This window comes from Delphinus delphis, chromosome 18 (genome assembly GCF_949987515.2).
Source record: "Delphinus delphis chromosome 18, mDelDel1.2, whole genome shotgun sequence".
Lineage (NCBI taxonomy): Eukaryota > Metazoa > Chordata > Mammalia > Artiodactyla > Delphinidae > Delphinus > Delphinus delphis.
Window position 1 is genome coordinate 492,255 of NC_082700.1, and position 16,373 is coordinate 508,627.

The window sequence follows — 16,373 nt, forward strand, 5'->3', positions numbered from 1 at the left end:
CGCACTGGTTGAGGGTCCGCCTGCCGATGCAGGGGACGCGGGTTCGTGCCCCGGTCCGGGAGGATCCCGCGTGCCGCGGAGCGGCTGGGCCCGAGGGCCATGGCCGCTGGGCCTGCGCGTCTGGAGCCTGTGCTCCTCAACGGGAGGAGCCACAACAGTGAGAGGCCCGCGTACCGCCAAAAAAAAAAAAATTGGATAGTCTTATTACTATGAAAGAATGTGAAATAGTAATTTAAAATAGTCTTACAAATTTATGCAAGAGTTCATCAAACTTAGAAGTCTTCCCGAAAGCAGGTGGGTTCAAGAAGTGAGGTACAAGCATATATGCGACTTAGAGCCGTGCATGTAACATGGAGCAAAGAAACAAAGGCTGTGCTGTTTCTGTGATGGGACGCTTTTAAATCCTTGAACTTTTTTTTTTTTTTTTTGAAGTATAGTTGACTTACAGTGTTGAGTTAGTTTCAGGTGTACAGCAAAGTGGTTCAGGTATACATACATATATATATTCTTTTTCAGATTCTTATCCATTATAGGTTGTTACAAGATACTGAATGTGGTTCCCTGTGCTATACAGTAGGTCCTTGTTGTTTATTTTATTATTATTTTTTTAATCTATTTTATATATAGTAGTTTGTATCTTTTTTTTTTTTTTTTTTTTGCGGTACGCGGGCCTCTCACTGTTGTGGCCTCTCCCGTTGCGGAGCACAGGCTCCGGACGCGCGGGCTCAGCGGCCACGGCTCACGGGCCCAGCCGCTCCGTGGCATGTGGGATCCTCCCGGACCGGGGCACGAACCCGTGTCCCCTGCATTGGCAGGCGGACTCTCAACCACTGCGCCACCAGGGAAGCCCTCATTGTAGTTTTGATTTGCATTTCTCTGAAAATTAGCAGTGTTGAGCATCTTTCATGTGCCTGCTGGCCATCTGTGTTTAAATCCTTTATCTCTTACCATCAAATATTTGATGGGCTTGTCACTTTTTAAACTAGTGCGGTCATGTTGAATTATCCCCAGATCCCCTCCACTGCACTGCCCGTAGAGAATGAACGTTTTCAGCCGTGGTGTTGACGAGCCCGTGGACCAGACACATGAGAGTGGGAATGAGTGCTGGCTTCGTGCGTGCGGGGGGTGGCTCGGAGCCCAGGGCGCTGGGGGTGTCATGGTGGCGCTTCCGGGGGAGAAACCCAGCCTAGTGCGACATGGCCGCAGGCAGTGGCTCTTCTTTACTCACGGATCTGGTCTCTACGTTCAGAATGCCTGTACCTACATGGAGGCGGGGAGCAGTGTACAGCTGCCCCTCCTGTAAGGTGGCGCAGTGCAGTTGATGCTCTGCATCTGGCCCTTCCGGATGAGGAGGGCTGAGCGTCTGTCCAAGAAGAACGGCTGAAGGAAGAAACGTTAGCGCTTCCTCTTACTGAATCCTTGATTTCTCGCTGCCTTTCAGCTTCCAAAGTTCATATGTTATTATTTTACAGTTAATAGTAAACCTATTTGTCTTGATGCCTCTTTGTGTGTGACCTCTAAAAGTGGATAATTCATGTTACTTCCCAAAGGAAATCAGAAATTTAACTAGAGACTCGGTTACGTAGTGACGTATGTTCAAAGTGTGTGTAACATTCTGATTAGGGCACCATATATTTAATAAAACAGCATTGTATTTTTTTTTATAGTCCAGCAAAATGTATCTTAATAAGGCTCTTCTGTGTTCCAGATGGCAGACAACAGATTTTGAGTTTCGGCATGGATTTGCAGTTGGAATGGATGAAATTAGAGGATTTTCAAAAACATCTTGATGGGGAAGATGAGAATTTTACAACAGCAGAAGCAATTCCAAGCAGTGAGTAGTTCTGGAATTACGGGGATCCCCTTCATGAATCTAGGTATGTAAAACCTAATTTATCTTTCCTTTCATTTTAGATGTATTGAGGGATGCTGTGAAAAACGGGGATTATATTACTGTGAAGTTTGCACTTAATTCAAGTGAAGAATATAACCTGGACCAAGAGGTAAAGTGTCTTTGTAAAAATCTCATGAAAGGAAGATGGAAAGTCACTCTTTTATTTATTTATTTATTTATTTATTTAGAAAGTAACTCTTTTAAAATAATTCAGTTTTATTCTTTCTTTTCCTAACTATAAAAGTGATACATGTTGACTTTATGGGATTCAAACATTCTAGAAATGTATAACGTAGAAAATTATAGGGCTTCCCTGGTGGCGCAGTGGTTAAGAATCCACCTGCCAACGCAGGGGACACGGGTTCGAGTCCTGGTCCAGGAAGATCCCACGTGCCGCGGAGCAACTAAGCCCGTGCGCCACAACTACTGAGCCTGCGCTCTAGAGCCTGTGAGCCACAACTACTGAGCCCACAAGCCGCAACTGCTGAGCCCATGTGCCTAGAGCCCATGCTCTGCAGCAAGAGAAGCCACTGCAATGAAAAGCCCACGTGAAGCAACAAAGACCCAACACAGCCAATAATTTATTTATTTATTTATTTATTATTTTTTTTAAAATGAAAGAAAATTACAGGTCCCGTAATTCCAACCCTGTATAATGACCATTAGTTTTAGCCGTGATTTGCCTGGTTTTGTCTGTGGTTTAACCTCTGCACTTTGAGGGGAAAGTGACTCCTCGTTTTCATGTCACCATTTGTGTTTCATTGGTAGTTCCCTATTTACAACAACTGCCCATCTTTCTGTTGTTGTGTGTGTGTGTGTGTGTGTGTGTGTGTGTGTCCGCGCTGTGAGGCTTGCAGGATCTAGTTCCCCGACCAGGGATCGAACACGTGCCCCCTGTGGTGGAAGCACACAGTCTTAACCACTGAGCCACCAGGGAAATCACCCAGCTTTCTATTGTTGCTAGGTTTTTTCACACTGATTTGTAAAGATTTTAATGGAAGCATATTAACCCATTCTCTGTTTTTACATTTTTATTTTTTGAGTCTTATTGCTTGGAGGGATTTTTATTTTTAGGTAGTTACATCTGTTGATCTGTTCCTTTAAGCCTTTTGGGTGTCCTACCTTGCTTAGAAAAGATTCTTGTATTTTCTTCTTCAGTTTTCTTGCTTTAATAGTGGATTTGTTAGGTTGAATCCTTTACGATTGCAGTAAAAAGATTATTGGGATTTTCATTAAAACCACATGAAATATATAGATTATTTTAGCTCAGAATGGACACTTTGAGTCTTCCATCCAGGAATATGACAACTCTATATTCATTCAGCTCTTCATTTATTCCCTTAAGCAAAGTTCTTTGGGCTTTTTTCTTCATATAGTTCTTGTATGTTTATTTTAGATGTATTCATACATATTTTATAATTTTTAAATCATTTTCCATATATATGCTGTGTACAAGAGACCCACTTCAGACCTGGGGACACATACAGACTGAAAGCGAAGGGATAGAAAAAGATATTCCATGCAAATGGAAATCATAAGAAAGTTGGAGTAGCAATACTCGTATCAGATAAAATAGACTTTAAAATAAAGACTGTTAACAATAGATAAGGAGGGACACTACATAATGATCAAAGGATCAATCCAAGAAGAAGATATAACAGTTATAAATGTTTATGCACCCAACATAGGAGCACCTCAATGCATAAGGTAAATGCTAACAGCCATGAAAGGAGAAATCGACAGTAACACAATAATAGTAGGGAACTTTTAACACCCCGCTTTCACCAATGGACACATCATCCAAACAGAAAATAAATAAGGAAACACAAGCTTTAAATGACACAATAGACCAGATAGATCTAATAGATATTTATAGAACATTCCACCCAAGAGTGGCAGAATACACTTCTCAAGGGCACACGGAACATTCTTGAGGATAGATCACAGCTTGGATCACAGATCAAGCCTCGGAAAATTTAAGAAAATTGAAATCATATCAAGCATCTTTTCTGACCACAACGTGATGAGATTGGAAATCAGTTACAGGAAAAAAACTGTAAAAAAACACAAATTCGTGGAGGCTAAACACTGCACTATTAAATAACCAAGAGGTCACAGAAGAAATGAAAGAAGAAATTAAAAATACATAGAAACAAATGACAATGAAAACACAACGACCCAAAACCTATGGGATGCAGCAAAAGCAGTTCTAAGAGGGAAGTTTATAGCAATTCACTCTCACCTCAAGAAACAAGAAAAATCTCAAACAATCTAACCCTACATTTAAAACAACTAGAGAAAAAAGAATAAAGAAAACCCAAAGTCAGTAGAAGGAAAGAAATCATAAAGATCAGGGCGGAAATAAATAGAAACGAAGGAAACAGTAGCAAAGATCAATAAAACTAAAAGCTGGTTCTTTGAGAAGATAAACAAAATTGATAAACCCTTAGACTCATCAAGAAAAAAAGGGAGAGGACACAAATCAATAAAATTAGAAATGAAAAAGGAGAAATCACAGCTGACACCACAGAAATACAAAGGGTTATAAGAGACTACCACAGGGCTTCCCTGGTGGCTCAGTGGTTGAGAGTCCTCCTGCCGATGCAGGGGACATGGGTTCGTGCCCTGGTCCGGGAAGATCCCACATGCCGTGGAGCGGCTGGGCCCGTGAGCCGTGGCCGCTGAGCCCGTGCGTCCGGAGCCTGTGCTCCGCAACGGTAGAGGCCACAGCAGTGAGAGGCCCGCGTACCGCAAAAAAAAAAAAAAAAAAAAAAAGAGACTACCACAAACAACTATATGCCAATAAAATGGACAACCACAAAGAAATGGACAAATTCTTGGAAAGGTACAATTTTCCAAGACTGAACCAAGAAGAATTAGAAAATATAAACCTATCACAAGTAAATGAAATTGAAACTGTAATTAAAAATCTTCCAACAAATAAAAGTCGAGGACCAGATGGCTTCACAGGCAAATTCTGTCAAACATTTAGAGAAGAGCTAGCACCCATCCTTCTCACACTGCACGCGGGCTTTTCTCTAGTTGAAGCGAGTGGGGGCTACTCTTAATTGCGGTGTGCAGGCTTCTCATTGCAGTGGCTTGTCTCGTTGCAGAGCACAGGCTCTAGGCGTGTGGGCTTCAGTAGTTGTGGCACCTGGGCTCAGTAGTTGTGGCTCGTGGGCTCTAGAGTGCAGGCTCAGTAGTTGTGGTGCACAGACTTAGTTGCTCTGCGGCATGTGGGATCTTACTGGACCAGGGCTCAAACCCGTGTTCCCTGCATTGGTAGGCGGATTCTTAACCACTGTGCCACCAGGGAAGCCCCCTTATTTCAATTTAAGTGGATCCTGTTGAGTCTGTCTAAAGTACTACGGCCAAGAATCATTTTTCTTATATTTGTGTTCCCTCCAATTACTCAGACACGCAAATTTTGCTAGACTTTAAGATTATAGCTAAATTAATTCATACTACTGGAATTTGGTTTTATCAAATGTTATTTAATAAATTGTTTGGTTTTCTCATATGGTGATTGCTTGAACTAGTGATCGGAAATATTTTAGCTAATAGTTACCTTTTTATCTTTTGTCAGCCTTTTGTAGTTTTATCTCTATTAAAAGCACTTTTCTTTAATTTCTCTATTTTGTTATGGACTCTCAGAAACTAACCATGTCAGTGTCCTGTTTGCCACTTCTGAATTTCCTTCTGTATCCTTAGAGAACTCACACTCTCACTTCCCAACGGTTATATTTACATAGGCCAACATTTGTCTCATCCAGAAAGCATTCATTTTAGTTTGTAACCAATAGAATGGACTTGTGTGACTTCTCACCGTCATTTCTAGCCTTCTGTTTTTGGGCCAACCAAATGAGTGTAATGAATATGTGCGTTTCACCTGTTTTACCTAAAACACAGACTTTTGAGGGAAGTGAGTACCTTTGCCATTTATGTGGCTCATGGTTCACTGTTCATTTTGTATCATGCAGAGTGTTGGTATACCTTCAGAACTTAATAAGTGGATGTTGTAAAATTTTTTGGTAACACATATGGAAAAATTCTAAAGGTGATTAGTTTCTGATTGTTAGGGTATTTTAATGAAAAACCTAAGTACGTAGATACATAAATCAATGTATTTCAGTGATTTCGCATTGAAACATAGTAAATGAAAAAACTTAGTTCTAAAATTTTTCTGATTAAACATTGACATGTTTTTTCATAAACAAAACCAATACAGGATTCCAGCGGGATGACACTGGTGATGCTTGCGGCAGCTGGGGGGCAGGACGACCTGCTGAGGCTGCTCCTCAAGAAGGGGGCAAAAGTGAACGGTCGGCAGAAGAACGGGACCACCGCGCTCATCCACGCTGCCGAGAAGGTCGGCCACTCAAGGCTTTGGTTCGATAGTCTTGGGACCGAGACAGAGTCTGTCTCTGCAGGGAAATGTACCGGTCCTACAGTCACGTAACTTTAAATTTTCATAGTTCAGTTCATCTGTAACTTGTCATAAATAGATACGTTTTTATTGACAGTCATACTTTGTAATTGAATTTGCAAAATCATTTATCTAGTTGGAAGTGATTTATATTGAAAAAGAACTTCTGATTAAGGTATTAATATTCTTAGATCTTTTAAAAATGTTTTCCAATCTAAATTAAGTGTCCCTTTTGTTTAATAATTTAATTAAAATGTTCCCATATATTATCTTATTAAAAGATCGATATGCAGAGTTTTTTATGCTGAAACCAGTGGTTAAACTTGAGGTTGAAGTTTCCGGCAGACGGTGCGCGGCTGTCCGGGTACCTGTGCTGGGCCTGCTCCCCGCGGCCTCCAGCTTTCCCAGGACCCTGCACGGGGGAGCTGTTTATATTGTGTTCACCATCCTGCTTGGGACAGAATCTGAGTACTTTTCCTGGTGGATAAAAATCCTAAAACATCTAGAAATATCTTAGTTGTAAAAAATTTGGGGAATTAAATTTCCTTTTTTTTTCTTTAACAGAACTTTTTAACGACAGTGGCTATTCTTTTGGAAGCAGGAGCTTTTGTAAACGTCCAGCAGAGCAATGGTGAGACGGCTCTAATGAAGGTAAATGCCTCCCGTGGAGCAGTCCTCCCCTCAGATGCAGCATGGTCCTGCTGGGGTCTCCAGCTGCTGCTGTGCTGGGGCTGGTGTATGATGGGGACGAGACTGTCTGTGGACCTACAGGTCACAGCTGAGTGGGAGAAACAGACCCGCAAAGAGGCAGTTACTCGGTGTGATGAGCAACGTGGTGGGAATAGCACAGGGAGCTATGAGCTTGTGTACAGTGGACACCAGGCTCAGTCGTGTGGATTTGAGCTCAGCCTTGGGATGGACCTGGCAGGTGGCTAAGCCACATCCTCAAGATGCAGGTCAGCAGGGATGAAACGTGCGAGTGGAAGGGAAGCAGGCTGTGCCCTGCGCAGACCTGGGTGTGGAGAAGAGGGATGTGCACGTGTTACTGTTTCACTGGTGACTTCATCTTCTGTGCTCAGAATTGTGGTTTGCAGACAGTGGGGTTTTTTTGTTTTAATTTATTTTTGGCTGCGTTGGGTCTTCGTTGCTGCGTGCGCGGTTTCTCTAGTTGTGGCGAGCGGGGGCTGCTTTTCGTTGCAGTGTGCAGGCTTCTCATTGCCGTGGCTTCTCTTGTTGCGGAGCATGGGCTCTAGGCACGCGGGTTCAGTAGTTGCAGCACACGGGCTCAGTTGTGGCTCATGTGCTCTAGAGCACAGGCTCAGCAGTTGTGGTGCACAGGCTTAGTTGCTCCGCGGCATGTGGGATCTTCCCGGACCAGGGCTCGAACCTGTGTCCCCTGTATTGGCAGGCGGATTCTTAACCACTGCGCCACCAGGGGAGCCCCCTGCAAACAGTTTTGAGTGGAAGGTTGTTGAAGCCCCCCCTCCCTGTTTAGCAGTCTTGCATTTGCTTCTAGGGGACCCCACCCAGTCCAGCACTTTCCTGTGGCAGCTCCAGGTTTCTGGCCTGATAATGCTGTCCACACAGCAGGCTATGACCTTGTACCGTGCGTGGAGGCTGAGGCTCACTTGCCTGCTCCCTACGTGCAGCTGTGTGAGCTGCTCACCAAGAAGGTGTGTGTCTGTGGTACCTCTTCCCGACCTTCTTTCCTGAGTCAGGAAGGCAGACTGGTCAGAGCCCCCGGTTGGCGGGGGCCCTGGCCCTGAGTCTGTGCTTGACTGTGCAGTTCTTAAGGCCTGCGTCACCTGCTCCTCGGCCTTCTTCCACACTTGGGGGTTAAACCTTGCTCACTGCTGGTGTTTCTGTTTCATTTTTGATTCACGGAAATGTTTATTTTGTCCAGGAGCCCTTCTTTTGAATTTCAACTCTCCTTGTGTGTTTCTACTGAAGTATGTTTAGAGCACAGGTCGCACGTGGAAGCATGAATTTAAAACTTCATCTTACTGAGAAATCACCAGGCACATTCTCAACAGCAGATGCTCGCACAGTCTGAAGCATGGGGGGGGGCGGTGTGAGACGGGGGTGTGGGGCAGGCTCTCTGCATCTGTGCCAGGGAGCTAGGGGCTAACCCTCACGGCAGCGGGGAGCCATCTGAAGGGCCAGCCTAGAGAAAGACAGAAGCAGAATAAAGGTTGGGTTTCGCTGCATTGTTTTTAATGTCCCCCGTTACAGTGGGGGGAATGGATTGGTTTGCAGACTTGTAGGGAGGTTCTTAAAATTAAGTGGGATAATAATAGTCTGCACGGAAGTAGTGACAGTGGAGACGGAAGTGGACAGACTGACCAGTCTTAAAGAGGTCAAATTCACAGGACTTAGTAATTGAAGGTGATGGTTGGTCTCCTATTTCCTAAGTTAGAGAACACGGGCAGCACAAATGGAAGATTTTTACACGCACTGGACCTGGAAATGCTTAGGTGTTTTACACGTGGATCTTAAGCTAGGAGAGAGGTAGGCGGGAAACTCAGATTTGGCTTGAAAGAGGTCACCCATTAAGGGTCGGAAAAGGCCAGAGATGGAGGAGGGCCAGGAGGGGGAGGCGTTTGACTGCGGTCTGAATGAGGCAGCCCTGTTTGTACTGCACACTGAGGAAAAGGACCACAGCACTTACGCTTCCCAGTTTCCGACCCCAGTGGTTCTTTTCCCTCCCGTCACGGAGAACTTACTCCCCGCTCAGCGTGGAGAGGATCACTGAGCACAGTCGAGTAATTATTGCTCCTTTATTCCTGACGCAGGCCTGTAAAAGGGGAAATTCAGACATCGTCCGCCTTGTCATTGAGTGCGGGGCTGATTGCAACATTCTGTCAAAGCACCAGAACAGTGCGCTGCATTTCGCAAAGCAGTGTAACAACGTGCTGGTGTATGACCTGCTGAAGAATCACTTAGAGACGTAAGTGTGGAGTGAATGTGCCCGGTGCCTATCCAGACACGTAATTGGAGTGGCCTGTGTGTAACTGCTCAGAAGAAGATTGTCAAGCACAAGTCCTGACGGGTCTGTGGTCTCAGAAGATGATGAATTTTAAAAGTGGTGTATGAATTATTTTTCTGCAAGTTATTGAGGACTTAGAAACTGTCAAACTTATACTAAGAGTATCATCTTAAAATCTTAATTATGCTTAATTTGGCTCCCAAACATTTTCTTAAAACCATTTAAACTTTTTAACAGATAATTTTTTAGAGCAGGTTTTAGGTTCCGAGCGAAGTTGAGTAGGAAGTAGAGATTTCCCATATACCTCCTGCCGCCACATGTGCATACCCTCTCCAGGTGGTGTGTCCATTACAGTTGATGGACCTACAGTGACATGTGCTCATGACCCAGAGCCCCTGGTTCCCCTGAGGTTCCCCTTGGGTGTTGTCCATCCTGTGGGTTTGGACAAACATAATGACGTGTCTCCACATCGTCGTCTCACTGCCCTAAACATCCTCTGCGTTCCACCTGTTCCTCTCTCCCAAACCCTGGAAACCACTGATACTTTTCCTGTCTTCTCCAGAATGTCATTTGGTTGGAATCATATTCGCCCTTTTCAGATTGGCTTCTTTGATAGGCATTTAAGTTTTCTCCGTATCTTTACATGGCCTGATGAGCTCGTTTCCTTTTAGTACTGAATAATAATTACATTGTCTGGAAACTACCACAGTTTACGCATTCAAGTTCATGCTTTTTCAAATGAATTCTAAGTCATTTTATTGGAAGTTCATATTAGTAGCTTTTTATTGCTTATTTTGGCAACACGAGCTTCAGGAACAGTAGCTAATGCAGGTAGCGTGTTTATTGTTCATGTAACAGAGTCCTGGGTCAGCAGCCTTGGGCAGGAACAGCCACTCTTCCCCTCTCCTCACCCACCAAACATAGGACATGACTTGGATCTTCACACCTGAAAGATGGTTATTCCCCTTCCAGATGTAGGACCCATGTTCTAAGCAGAAAATAAGGTAAATTTCAGACAGGAGACAAAAAAGGCAAAGGCCGAAAAGGGAGTGTGTGCCTGGGTACTCTGCCCACGCAGACAGCCTTCACCCACCCGGGTGGCAGTGACCGGGAGCCAGCAAGCAGGGTGACCAACCTGCCTGGTTTGCCCAAGGCTGGGCTTCCTGGGACGCTGGGCTTGGTTTTACATCTGTGACGAAAGGGTTCTTGGGACTGTCTACTCCTTGAAGCAGAGCATCCTGGGATGGGGTGGGTTGGTTACATTCCCAGCAGGGTCGTCTGAAAAGACTTTTGGAATTAGCAGTAATCACCGTATTTGACTGCTTTCTAAACTAAGTACTGTAACAAGACTTTTCTGTGTGTGGCCGTTCTTGGGTTTATTTTCCGACAGAATTCTTATTTCTGATTCATTGACTCATCCGAGGAGTGTGTATGGAGCTCTGTCCGTGTGCTGGGCACTGGGTAGGGGTGGCAGCGGGGCACAGACTTGCCCACTCGGAGCCTCCAGACAGACAGGCATGTGACGTGTCAGGTGTGAGAGCTACGAAAAAAGCAGGGAAGCAGGAGAGAGGCTGCTTTTTATCCCCCTTAAGGTTGATCTGGGAAAGCCTCATTGTATTCAACAGTCTGATAATGTAGCTCATGGTGCTTCCCGACACAAACGTTAACAGCGTTTACTGTACTTGTTTATTAGACTTTCAAGAGTAGCAGAAGAAACAATAAAGGATTACTTTGAAGCGCGTCTTGCTCTCCTAGAACCAGTTTTCCCAATAGCATGTCATCGTCTCTGTGAGGGCCCAGACTTTTCAATGGATTTCAATTATAGAATCCCACAGAACATACCAGAAGGTAAGCCTGTGTTTTCTCTCATTTTGAAATGTGACATTATAAACTGATTTTCAGGCAGAACTCTTTATTCTTTTAATAAAAACGAATTCCATTATGTGTAATAATTATGTACAATAGTTAACAGCACTGCTGCTCTGGCAGAAAAAAAGAAACGCAGCTGATACTCACCATCCCAGGCGACCCCAAGGGGTCCACACAGCAGCGTGTTAGCACTTGTTTTAGAAGTATGCAAGTTGAGTCTTAATAATTATACTAGTTTTTATTAAAATTGACTTTTATTAAAATTTAGCTTTCAAGATGATAAGCCCAAAATCAATATTTTCCCTGAATTTTATTATCACTAATAGTCTTGTCCTTTTAAAAAGACAAAGAAAAATGAAAACGTCTTGTCCCATGGTACAGTTTAGTAGCAAGAGATAGAACTTCAGTTCTGCTTCCTAGTTTCTGCTTAACAGCTACTTGGTAGGTAGAGACCATGGCCATGGCCCCTCCTCCAGGACACGGGTGCTCCGTATACAGAGTGGAGGAAAGGTAGGAAACGGGGTTCTGGCTTGTTTCATTTAAAAAAAAAACAACCCACCTGTTTGAAAAATACCTATTTGTTAATGGAAATTTAGTTGAAGAAAATATAGCTCTACCAATCAAAGCCAGCCATTCACAACATCTCAGTGATAGCGAACTGTGGTCTTGACAGTCCAAGTGGACCGTCTGCACTGCCAGGCATGAGCTGGTGAGCCGAGTCCGTGAACTGGCCGGTCACCCACCTCCACACCAGTGCTTCGGCTCAGCTGGACAGCCCTGGGCTACGCATGGCTGTTTCTGCACGTGCACAATGTATGCATCCACTAGCGGTTTTTTCCAAAGATGCCCTGTCGTCCTCAGATGTGAGATCCTGGTAGATTTTCCTGACCCTCGAGACTCAGACTGTGGTCTCCTCTCAGAGCCCCACCCAGACCAGGACTCTCAGCCAGCACCTTGGTGAGATCTTGGGTGACCTGAAAGTACTCAAGTTTGACAAACACTGACCTTGGTCTGTTGAGGGGTGTGTGGCTCTTAAGAAATGAAGAGAAACAATTATACTGATACCATGAAACAAGCACCAGGAACTTGATTAGGGTCCGTTGTGTCATATTCTCCGTATGGATCAAGTATTTCTCAGTCCGACTAGAGCTGACGAAGGATGACCATTCCTCTGGTGGATAGCACTCACCGTGGTCGGCGGGAATAGAAACATGACCTTCGTCAAAGTGTTTTCTAATAGGATTTCACTGCGGACGGCCATCCCCACAGGCTGTCTGACGAGGTTCCACTGCCTGTTCTGCTCTACAGTCACGGGGACACAGCTGCGTTTTCACAGTGGAGCTGAGGGGAAAACAAGAAGAGCCTCTGTCCTCCGCGGACCTTTTCTTCTCCTCTCATCCTCGGTGCTCTAAGCAGGGAAGCTGCGTCATAAAACGGAGAGCAAAACCCTATGTCAAACCTCACATAGCCTGAAAGGAGATAAAAGAGCCAGGGACCTGGTGTGCCCTTTTTTCCTGGAACCAGGACAAATTTTAAAGCCAGTCGTTCTTAGGGGTCTTTTTATGAAGTCTCCTCATTCGCAAGTTTTTAACATCATATTAAAAAACAACTCATGTATCTGTTTTATATTATCAAAAGTAAAGTTTTTGTTCAGAGAATGAATCTTGCAGAATATTTTGCATGTTCAAAAGCTTCAAATCTTACCCAACCTTTTTTTTTTTCAAAAAATAAGATTTTTTTCACATTATAAGAAAATTCAGAAAAGGCAAAATAGTATGTGGAAGACAGTGGAAAATTCCTCAAACCCACACTCAGAAACCACAGTCTGCAGGTTTCGCTGCCATTGACATTTATACATTCAGCTGGAACTTTTAAATACCACTTAAAAAAAATAACTTCAGTGTAGAAAAAGCATATTTAAAAAGCCTGCCGATGAGCTGTCAGTAGCTACTCAAACTAAAAGTAAAAAGGGTTCTGTGGTCTGAAAAGCACTAGATAAACACCAGCAGGTTTTGCACCTGGAAGACTGATCAAATCTTACAATCGAGGGTGGGGTATGGGCCGCTTCCTACCCGCATGGGCCTCCTCCCTCAGGCTCTGCAAAGTGGCCCTGTTGGGTGGGGAATTAAAATCTCTATTTGTATCTCCCCAATTCAGGCTCCGGCATCCTGCTGTTTATTTTCCACGCAAACTTTCTGGGTAAAGAGGTCATTGCTCGCCTCTGTGGACCGTGTAGTGTACAAGCTGTCGTTTTAAATGATAAATTTCAACTCCCTGTTTTCCTGGTAAGTTTCTATAGTTCATTACTGAGTACAGTCTTCTAATCAAAAGCACAGATGACATAAATTCTTCTGTTAATTGTAGTTGCTGGAAATGGCAATAATCCATAATCATAAATTGTTTTAATTGGTATCTGTGCTTTAAACTATGTTTACCAAGTCTTGGAACTCACATTTTGAAGATAAATTCTTAGGTACAAGAAACATCCTATCTAAATATAAACACTGAATAACACTGGTTGTATCTATGCCTAGTTTAATTTTAGGTAATCACAGTATAATTTTGATTTTTATTCATTGTGAACTTTTTGTCTTATAAATTTTATTTTTGGCTGCGTTGGGTCTTCGTTGCTGTGTGTGGGCTTTTCTCTAGTTGTGGCGAGCGGGAACTCCTTTTCGTTGCGGTGCAGTGGCTTCTCTTGTTGGCAGAGCACGGGCTCTAGGCATGTGGGCTTCAGTAGTCGTGGCATACGGGCTTAGCTGCTTCGCAGCATGTGGGATCTTCCCGGACCAGGGCTCGAAGCCATGTCCCCTGCATTGGCAGGCGGATTTAACCACTGCGCCACCAGGGAAGCCCCACTGTGAACGTTTTAAAATATAAATATATAATAACTAAACTAATAGTGGCTATGTAAATTCTTTAGCATTAAAAATGCCCTTGAAGAATCGTTGTGTGTTTCCTTTGCCACATATAAAATTCTCTCCTTAGGATGAATTTAACTGGTTATGAAGATTTTTAACATGCATGCTGTATATGGCTGGATACATTCTAATGCTGAAGATTTTTTATCTATATATTGTTTTTCCAGATAAATGTTATCTCTTTAATGCAAGGGAAAAGTAAAGAAATCACAGCATGTTGTCTTATAAAGAAATTCAGACAAACTTGGATTTTCTTCTACATCACTAGTCTTAAAGGTTTCTGGAGTCTGGCTGTGTCTAGATGGAGAAGTCTGTCTGCAGAAATGCTGATCTATCTTTTGGTCTCTTCCCCAGGACAGTCATTTTGTTTACTCGTTCAGCCCTGCCGCAGGCCTCAATAAACTCTTTATAAGGTTGACGGAAGCGCCGTCTGCTAAGGTAAGAATCTCCTTGCATCTGCTCTCACTGCTCAGGTCGTTCCTTCAGGTCACATTATTAGAGAAGGTTTTCAGGAATGTCATGCTGTTCCTGGTGTGCCTGCCTGGGTCTGAAATGATTTCAACCCTCTTTGATATCCATGGTGTGCAGCAGTCTGGTGATGTTCTGTGCTTTTGATATTTAATTGCCAGATGTATGATCACTAGCTGGACCGGAACAATCTGTGTGACAGTACAATTAACGTAGTAACCTAAAACCCAATTGGACTTTTTATTTATTTTTGGCTGTGTTGGGTCTTCGTTGCTGCGCGCAGGCTTTTATAGTTATGGCGAGAGTTGGCGCGCAGGCTTCAGTAGTTGTGGCACGTGGGCTCAGCAGTTGTGGCACACGGGCTTAGTTGCTCCGCGGCATGTGGGATCTTCCCGGCCCAGGGCTCGAACCCATGTCCCCTGCATTGGCGGGTGGATTCTTAACCACTGCACCACCAGGGAAATCCCTCAATTGGACTTTTTAATTAAAATAACGGTAGTCTAACAACCCAAACTGATAACCAATTTGACAGTATTGCCAAAGAAGGGAAACACGTCTTGCCCGTGCGTGCTATTTTTCCCCTCTTCTAACAAAGGGGAACTCTTGAAATATATGCTTTTTTTTCTTTCAACAGGTTAAGTTGCTAATAGGTGCGTACAGAGTACAGCTGCAATGACCAAAGAATTGGGAGAGTTATTCTCAGACCTATTTCTAAACACTCTTCAAAGCAGTATGGAATTCTGGCACAGCTCACACTTCCAAATTAAAAGTTTCTTCTGTAAGCCTCTTGCATTTAAGGCCTGTCAGTCTGAGAGATGGGGCATGGTGCATCTAACATATAAAACACAGATGTAAGTATTTGTGCCAGTGCTCTGAAATCTAGATATTGTGTCCAGACTGTATGTTTTTCCACAGTGTGGAATGGTTCATATGAGGATTATTTAAGAAAATTAAAACTTTTTTTTAACTTGAAATTTTTTACTAGCCCTAATGAATTTTTGTGTTTAAAAAAAAAAAAAATCCAGTGGGAATGTTAGCACTAAGTTAATGTGTGAGTTTGCATCCCTTGAAGTAGGACTAATCTAAGGTGGTAGGCGGGTTTGAGGGAGGAGGTCTGATCTTTCCAACGTGCTATTGACACAGATCCCGAGTAGGTGACAACTTTATATATCTGCAGGTTACCCTTTATTGTTTGAAAAGATAGTAAATCAATCAATCTGAGATATAGCAAAAAAAAAAAAACCCCAGAAACCAGACATTATGAGCATAAAAGGGGATATTACATGTGGACTTTATCTTTGTTTTGGAATCCGTCAAGTCATTTCGAACAGCCAGATCTTGTTACTTATTTTGAACACTGGGAAGGCCAGCCAGGCTTTGCCACACTCTGCCTCCTGAGAAAAGTGATTGCCCACAGGGTCTAATGCTTATATTCTTTCAAGAAATATTTGGCAGACTAATGAATCAAGCTGTCTGGGTTATGGAAATGTATAAAATTGTTAATTTCCAGATTAGTTTTAAAATTGTAACTCAATTGCGTGAGTTACAATTTTAATGAAAAAAATTCAGAATGTCACATACGTCATCCCTCATCATCCATGGGGAACTGGTTCCAGAACCCCTCAGATACCAAGATCTGAGGATGCTCGAGTCCTTGTGTCATATTTGCATTTAACCCCTTGAGTATCACCCCATATACTTTAACTCATGTCTGGATTAACTTACAATACCTAATACAAGGTAAATGCTATGTAAATAGTTGTAAACACAGTGTAAATTCTATGTAAAGAGTTCCTGGTGTGCAGCAAA

The 16,373-nt window shown here is 43.3% G+C and overlaps 1 protein-coding gene across 2 annotated transcripts in view; it reads left to right on the forward strand.

Annotated features, from left to right (window-relative positions):
* MPHOSPH8 (M-phase phosphoprotein 8) overlaps positions 1 to 15,538 on the forward strand; it is a 49,121-nt gene extending 33,583 nt beyond the window's left edge. For both annotated transcript variants that reach the window (XM_059995563.1, XM_059995564.1), the window contains exons 6-14: positions 1,709 to 1,834; positions 1,915 to 2,003; positions 6,123 to 6,263; positions 6,885 to 6,971; positions 9,113 to 9,267; positions 11,000 to 11,154; positions 13,333 to 13,460; positions 14,451 to 14,534; positions 15,199 to 15,538. In XM_059995563.1, coding sequence (XP_059851546.1) covers positions 1,709 to 1,834; positions 1,915 to 2,003; positions 6,123 to 6,263; positions 6,885 to 6,971; positions 9,113 to 9,267; positions 11,000 to 11,154; positions 13,333 to 13,460; positions 14,451 to 14,534; positions 15,199 to 15,240 — 1,007 coding nt within the window. In that variant the 3' untranslated portion in view covers positions 15,241 to 15,538. The remainder of the gene's footprint in view (positions 1 to 1,708; positions 1,835 to 1,914; positions 2,004 to 6,122; positions 6,264 to 6,884; positions 6,972 to 9,112; positions 9,268 to 10,999; positions 11,155 to 13,332; positions 13,461 to 14,450; positions 14,535 to 15,198) is intronic.
* The last annotated feature ends 835 nt before the right edge of the window (positions 15,539 to 16,373 follow it).